Raw genomic sequence first — 7,791 nt, 5'->3', positions numbered from 1 at the left:
GACCTCCTGTGTTGAATGTTCTCCATGTTTTCTGCAAGTACTCCAACTTCCTCCTACGTTCTAAAAACATGCATCTTAGTATAATTAAAGACTCAATCATTTCCCATTGGTGTGAATGAATGGTTGTTAGTCTATATGTGCTCTGTGATTGGCTGGTGAGCAGTCCAGAGTGTATCTAACTGTTCATACTCTCATTCAAACCTCAACAATTTAGTCTGGCCAGAGTCTAGATTTGAACTCCGAACTGTGAGGCAGACATGCTGCCTCTGGAAGTCTCCTGTACATATGCTTATTTTGTAAGCATTTATAACATTTAATCAAAAATAACGAGGCTCACAAATGTCTCGATGCAATGCACGCAATCTTTATTACAGGAAAAACAGGTTGACATAAACTGCTCACTTATTTTGAAAACTAGAACACGTGGAGAGTAGGGAGAAATGCGAGGACATAATAGTTGTTAGCTTTTAGGTGACAATAACTACAGAGCCCCGTAACTCTCTAGATCTGCATTACAGTGTTTGATAGAAAGACGAGCAATACGAGGTAGTTTGTCGTCACCTTTGTCCGCCGGAAGATGGAAGAAACAACAGATTGAAGTCAAAGTAACAATGTGCATTAAGTCCCCCTCCGCTGGAGTGATAATGGGTTCATGTACAAGAAAACAATAGCAAAATAAAGGCATTATGTCTCAGCAGGAAGATGAGATCTAAATACAAATACTGAAGCATCACAGACTGATGGATGATGGCATTGCCGTTTCTGATTTTGCACGAGATCCTCTAGTAGATGTTTGATACAAACAAATACAACTCACCCGGCCTTTTTTTTTTTTTTTAACTACATTTATTGACACGTGGCCCTGTCGACTGGGTTTTAATCACCGTGAAATGTGCATAAATGGAAAGATGAGGTGCAACCCATTAATTTCATGTCCTTCAGAGGTAGTATCAGAAGCTTCTTTCACAAGATGTCGAAAATTGGTGTCCGACAAACAGGATTTATCCGCCTCGGCTGTTTATGCAGAGTCCCCACAAAGGCGGCATAATATTTGATTTCCCATCTTGGCTTGGCGTCTCGCACTCATATAATTAGATGCTGTCTGTTGTGATGTATAAAATGCAGACCGCAATAATTGCTTCCAACACAACAGGGAGAAGTGCATTGCTTGAGGTTTTTCGCTATTCGCGGCAGGGCTCGGCCCCTATTTGCGGCGATTATTGTACTACCAGGTTGACTTTGTACTCCGATTCCATTTTAGTGCTGTTAACACACAAACGTGACATCAAAAGGTGGACAAATGCCAACTTTTACAGGCTGTGTAAAAGGGTCTCGTGGCACCTGTGTAAGGACATTGAACAATGGGTGTGAATTTTAACCCCTCACTTCTCCTACCCTGTGTTCCATCCATCCATTCCTTTCGCACTTGTGTTCATTATGGTTACAGCTGACTTTTGGCGAGAGGCAGGGTACACCCTGGACTGCTTGTCAGTCAATTGCAGGGTCCACAGGCAACCACTCCATTCATAATTATAGCAAAGGACAATTTAGAGTTAAATGAAGCAAGCACAGCTGTAGCTGAGATTCAAACCCAGAACCTAAAAACTGTGGAAAATGTGCTAACCACTAGTCCACTATACTGCCCAGTCTGTTGTGTTGAAAGCAACTGCAAAAAAAGTTTTTTTTTTTTTTTTTTTTTTTTTTAAATACACCACACCAGATGGTGGCGCCAGGTCATCTCATTATGGGATGCCCATCTCATTATGGGACGCCATGTGTCAATAGCCCGTCTTTGTTGTGGGATCTTTGTGTGAAAGGAGCAACAGATCCAGCACATTCACGCATCCTGACTCGCATCTCTTTGTACTTCAGTCTGTTGGGTGTCGTGAGCAAATGTTAACATTTGTTAAGATGATGAGCAACGACAGTTATAGATACGAGCGTTACTGGTCAGTTGGTGAGGGACAGTTTCAGTTTCTCGACTCTCAGCTCAGATTGCGAATGGTCTCTTGTAGCTCCGGTTTGAGCAGGGTCGAATTTTTACTGCCCGCTGCCGCAATGTCCGCCTGCACGGCGGCATCCCAAGCGAAGGAGAGAAGAGCTGCGGGCACCTTTAAGGGGAAAAAAAAAATACACAAACAGAGTTGAGACGTTCTCGAGTGTGGCTACCCATCCACAGATATTTAACAAACGTCAACTGTATCCTCTTTTAGCCAATGAGCGCTAGAATAATGTCCATCCATTTTCTATAGCACTTGTCCTCGTTAGGGTCACGGGTGAGCTGGAGCCTATCCCAGCAGACTTTGGGCAAGACACAGGTACACCCTTAAATGGTCACCAGTCAAATGCAGTACACATATTTATGAACAAGCATTCACAACTTTAGACAATTTAAGAGTCTTAAATGAACCTAACATGCATCCTTTTGGTCTGAAAAATAGTAAAACTACAAAAAATGTAAAAAGTTATAAGAATAAAGTTGTATTTTATTTATGAAAACCAGTAATATTACATGAAAAACACATTCCCCCTCCCCCAAGGAATATTATGAGGGGGAGAAAATAGAGCGTGTTGAGAGGCTGTAACCTGAACAATCTCCCATGCGCCCTCCTCATGAGTAAAGAGACCAGCGTCTTCATTCCTTTTGTGTCTATTCATTATAATGTTGGGTAAGATAAATCCAACAGTGATATAGGAAAACATTTGTGTGTTCTGAGAGTAAAATTGTATTCAAAAGTAATAATATTACTAGGAAAGAGCCTTAAATACAAGATTTGTTTTGATATTCTGAAAAATAGTTAAAGAAAGTTGCTATTTGATTTTTTTTTCAAGAAAAAGGTTCTTGAATTGGAACCAGCTAAATCGTAAGTTAGTCTCGTTCTGAAAATGTGTAGAAAATGAAAAATATATCTCCTTTAATGGTGGCTTCTGTTTATACCACACACATCTTAGTAAATTCCGTCTGATTTCTTCACTTGATCGCTCACCAGATTACACTCGGCCAGAGCCACCTCGTCGGACTCTTGCAACTTGTGACCACCGGGAGCGATGAGCTCGAAGGGCTGCCAGCCGTCCACCAGGGAGTCTCGCACAAAGCTGAACAGCACGGGAAGTCGGTCCCAGGCATAGAACGTCCCTGAGGTCAGTCACACGCGAGAACACTGTTTAGGAAAATGGCTAATCTTTGGCAAGGCTATTTGAAAGTGGAACCTCATCTTGTCAAATGTGGTGGGAATAATATGCCTGTGAGGACATGGAACTGTCATAATGTCAGCATATCAAGTGAACCTCATTAGACCTCGCGCAGGTAGGCAGTAAAGAAGGGAAGTTTGGTATGTACATAAGTAGGAAGGTATGTAGGTTAGATAGGTAGGGCGCTAACTGGTTAGCGGCCATTTTCTTGTCACTTGTGATCAAAAAGTAGAGTTCTATGTGTGTTTTGATTAACATTAGTAGTCCATTTCATTTTTTATATTATACTAACATTAATGTTAAAAAAATGTTCGCTGCTCACCCATCTCATTTGTCTTAATAATAATAATTTCCTTTGTTTAACCAGGTAAGGCAATTGAGAACAGTTTCTCATTTACAGTGCCTACCTGCAGCAATTTAGGGTTCAGTGTCATGCCCGAGGACATTTCGACAGCGGACAGTCTGAGCCGGGATTCGAACCACCAACCCTTCGGTCAGTGGACAGAATGGCCTACCAACTGATACACATTTGTGTTTCCTCTGGATTCATATTAAAGCAGTTTAACTTCTGTTGACACTTGTATGCCAGTTAAGAACATTAAAAGGGTTACTTCAAACATTGTATAGTTTTCGACAAACAGATTGTGTTTTTGACTTGGGAGGTTCCATTGTTGCGTATCGTGTTGTATTGTATTGCATGTACCCTGGAGCAGGTTTCCATCAGGAAGCCGAATGCGCAGCAAAGTGTAGTTGTACTTCCTCCTCTCCCTTTGCTCATCTCGCTCCCTCATGGCTTTGGTACGAAGCATGGAGTTCTTCTCCACCAATTCACTCCTGACGAACACACACAAGACTTCAAGCCTTTTTCCTGATTTCAAAAAAAAAAAAAAAAAGCCACTTAATTGTTTATTTCTACCTCTGTTGCTGCTCCTTCTTGAGCTCCTCCGCGCTCAGGTTGTAGAACTCCGGCGGCAGCTCGAAGCGAGTGGCGTTGTCCGACGCCCGGAAGGCCTGAGCCTGCCGGTCCAGCCGCGCTCGGACGGGCTCGCCGCGCTGCAACCGATCCCGCCTCTCCTTCATCAGCTCCAGGGCGTCGGCACTCTGCTCGGGCAACACCAGGAACTCCTCTTCCTCCTCTAAACTCCCGTAAACCCAAGTGTGCCAGACAGAAAAGAGATATTTCACTTTTTAACATTTGTATTATTCATTCATTTGAAGTAATCAATCCGGAAAAAAAAGAAGGCTATGTTCATGCAACAAATATTACCGACCGTTAACAATGGAAATGGTTGCTGGACTCGATTTAAAAAAAAAAAACAACAGAGTGGGCTGTATGCAGCTAGTGTGCCAAAATTTGCCTACCTCTGGGTTAGGGTCTGTTAAGTAGCCAGCCCACCCAACAAGCTTGAAATTACACGAACCAACTACATTTTTCCTTGTGCTGATGATATCAGAAAATTTGTCTTTAAGTAAGCCGTTCAAATTTTGACCCTACTGTGACATCAGAATCACTCCAGAACTCTGTGAATTGAAAGAAATTGCATCATATCTGTTGTATGTGTTTGTGTATGTCCATGATTCTGTATCCCAATACTTTTTGTTTATTTGGTTAAGCTCCCAGAGTCATTGATTTACCTTGACCGTCGACAGGAAGCATCATGCTTATGAAGCCCAGGGCCTGCAGGAACTCTCTACTGCCCTCCACACAACGCACTTTATCCTGAAGCCACACAACAGACATGGCTTATCAGGAATCACATGCAATGTAGCCCTCCAACCGCCATGAGGCAGTAATCACCACTAAATTAGAAAAGCACCACTCACCTGAAAGACTTTGTTGCTGAGTTTAAGCTTCCTGTATTTCTCCTCTGAAGGATTCTTACAAATATTTTCAACGTACCTGTGGAAAAAGGATTCATTCGCCTCCTCCTTAGGATTCATTCGCCTCCTCCAATGAGCATCACATTTTCAGCCGTCTTACTTGCTTATGATGTCCACGGCCGCCTTCACCTTCTCTTTGTCTTTGTTAAACGTGTGAATCATCATGACGGATGCCTCCATGTCGTCCTCCTCGAAACGCTGACCAAAAAAAGTTAATGTTACACTACGGTTTTGGCACTCAGTGAACCGAGGGAATATCTTTTGAGGTGGATACCATCAAAATGGCCTCCTTGATGTGGGCATCCCGCTGGCTTTTGGTTAGGGTGGCTCCGGTTAGTGGGCAGGTGAAATACACGCCGGACACAGAGAGACACTCTTTCGTGGCGACGTCGGTTCCCTGTTGGTGGGGGCAGAAGTTATCACAGCACACAGTGTCGTTCGACTCCAGGCTGATTTAAACGTCCGACAGTACCTCTGCAGTTGCTGCCTTGTCCTTTCCGGCAACCGCAGCGGCCTCGGCCTCCAGCTCTCGTTTCACTGTAAGCCAGTGTAAACGCATGCATGTTATGGTACGTTTACAACAATGCAACAACATAAATGTGTCATTGCATCTTGACGCAATGGAGGCAACATTCAGTGCACTTCTATTCGCGGGTTCTTCACAAATTCACCTATTCATGTTTTTGTCCGTGGAAGCTATCCTCTCCTATTTGCTGAAAAAAAAAAAACAATTGTGTTCTACGTACTTGGTCGGGCGGGGAATTTAATTTTTCAGGTTTCCTGACCCAATCAGCTGTTTTTAGACATGTCACACCAGGAAAAAGTGATAGCTCTGATGAAGGCTGGAGTGACATCTGAAACTGTCAGCAAGGTAAGAGATTTCCTCTTAACTGGGAAAAAAATGTCTATAGAAATCTAAAAAAATAAAAAACTAGTATCCCGCTTCACTGGATTTTCTGCTATGGCTCTGATGCGGCCATTTTGTAGGCTCATCGTGTAAAAAAAGAGGCTAGTGACGCTCGTCGCACACCTACGTCGATGGCAGTGGTTTGCGTATGTCTCACCCTGGTTCCTGATGGCGTCCTGGGAGGTGTGGACCTTTGGGCGCTGATGCTGTTCGATCCTGGCCAGCGCTGCCGCTCCCGCCCGTTGGGATCCTTCGCTGGGAGCATCGCGGTGATGCTGCTTGCCGCCAGAGCTTCTCTGCCCTCTCTCGGGCGCACTTGTTTTGTAGCACAGTACAGAAAGCCCACATAGTCATGTACAATTTCTTGTATAGTGTACAAATAGTTGAGTGTGTGGGGTGCATGCCCACCCATCAAGTGTGAAATTAAACAACTATTTTGTTTTATTTGCAATTGTGAAGAAAATGCATAATACACTCCTCAAACAAGTTAGGAATATCAGATAAACAAAAATGCAGCTATAAATGGTACAGTTGAACTTTATTTGCACTTCTCTAAACTTTTGAATGTCATCACATGTCCAACTGTTTTACTGTTTCAGTACTTTTTGCACAACTTGCTGTTCCCTAACAAGGAGCTGAACAGCAAAATACACACAAGGTGTTTGTCTACATTTTGACGTTATGAGACCAAGACGACACCTAACAATTGATCGGCAGTACCTCGCCATTATGAGGTTTCCAATAGGATGTTCTGTCATCAACAGGCTGCAACAAAAACACTGGAAGGGTCACAGAAAGGCATAGAAGTGGACGTCCTTGAAAATGTATCTGTCGATTCATGGATCAAACACCTGTTGATCACCATCTTTTACAGGACTATAATAATTTAATTGTTCCCTCTGCCAGTTTATGAATGAAATTCCACTTTGCAAGAGAACTCAAAATAGGCCACAAAGTCAGGAAGGTTGCACGCATGGATGAGTGCTGCACTGTGTGAGTTTGTCCTAAGTTAAAATGAGGTGAATGCTACATTTACTACATTACACTCCAGAATTTGTCCTAATGCAGATAAGATTACACTTCCTATATCTCATTATGGAGCAGAAAGGGGCTGTAAGTGTGGTCACATGACTTAATAAGATTGTTTAGGATTTACCGTTAGCCAGCCTCCAATTAGACGTCTGCTCTGACTGAATCATGACATTACTTAACAGCTAACGACAACAGGTCGTGTTCAATGAGGTGTGCATTGGGACCCAAACAAACACCGATCGATTGAGGGTTATCGGAAGGAAGCGTGATACGTCGCGTCACTAACGTTCTTTTTTTTAGCCGTTCGGCTAACTCGCGCTATAGCGGGATGGAGGGGCCGGGGGTAGCCATTTACCTGCTATCTTCCGTGAGCTTCTTCCCAGGGCCCGCCGATTTAAATTTGATGTCCTTCTTGATGTCATCGAAAAGCTTCTTCATGTCTTTTCGAGAGGCGAGAACGACAAACAGGCAGAGATTTCAGCTGAGAGTAGGATGTCAACAAAGCGGTTTCTTCTTCTGCGGTGATGTCTCTCGCGGTCGCCTCGCGTCTTTGCGAGTGCTGCCACCTTGAGTCTTATACAAGAGACAGTAAAGTGAACGTTTATCGGTTGTCATTGCTGAATTCCGGAAGAGTCCATGAAGTAATATGATGTGAGAGTGGTGTGTGATTGGTGGAGAATGAGGAAGCGCCAAGTTCTGAGTAAAGCTTACGAGTCTAGGTTATCGGTGGAACAGCTGCAAAAAATAAAAAATAAAATAATAAAAGATAAAAAAAATGA

The 7,791-nt window shown here is 43.2% G+C and overlaps 1 protein-coding gene across 2 annotated transcripts; it reads right to left on the bottom strand.

The window, feature by feature from the left end:
- Positions 1–344: 344 nt before the first annotated feature.
- Positions 345–7,604, bottom strand: ubxn6 (UBX domain protein 6). 2 transcript variants are annotated; one of them, XM_061683481.1, is made up of 11 exons: positions 7,368–7,601; positions 6,138–6,295; positions 5,546–5,610; positions 5,348–5,470; positions 5,174–5,271; positions 5,017–5,092; positions 4,828–4,912; positions 4,109–4,328; positions 3,896–4,026; positions 2,988–3,136; positions 345–2,111 (listed from the first exon to the last, which is right to left on the bottom strand). In XM_061683481.1, exons 1-11 carry the CDS (start codon positions 7,448–7,450, stop codon positions 1,986–1,988), a joined length of 1,314 nt encoding a protein of 437 aa, XP_061539465.1. In that variant the 5' UTR covers positions 7,451–7,601; the 3' UTR covers positions 345–1,985. The 2 variants fall into 2 exon arrangements, with proteins under 2 accessions (XP_061539465.1, XP_061539467.1); XM_061683483.1 differs by having other exon boundaries at positions 2,021–2,111; positions 2,988–3,161; positions 7,368–7,604.
- Positions 7,605–7,791: the final 187 nt, after the last annotated feature.

The sequence above is a fragment of the Phycodurus eques genome, chromosome 8 (assembly GCF_024500275.1).
Source record: "Phycodurus eques isolate BA_2022a chromosome 8, UOR_Pequ_1.1, whole genome shotgun sequence".
Taxonomy (NCBI): domain Eukaryota; kingdom Metazoa; phylum Chordata; class Actinopteri; order Syngnathiformes; family Syngnathidae; genus Phycodurus; species Phycodurus eques.
Note: the sequence above shows the minus strand (reverse complement) of the source record. Positions and strands in the feature narration are given on the sequence as shown.

Excerpts from the sequence above, each read along its gene's own strand:
- ubxn6 (XM_061683481.1), bottom strand. The coding sequence starts at position 7,450 with ATGAAGAAGCTTTTCGATGACATCAAGAAGGACATCAAATTTAAATCG. Across the intron at positions 5,471-5,545 it reads ACAAGGCAGCAACTGCAGAG|GGAACCGACGTCGCCACGAA; the intron begins GTACTGTCGGAC and ends CCCCACCAACAG. Across the intron at positions 2,112-2,987 it reads CTCTGGCCGAGTGTAATCTG|GTGCCCGCAGCTCTTCTCTC; the intron begins GTGAGCGATCAA and ends TTCCCCTTAAAG.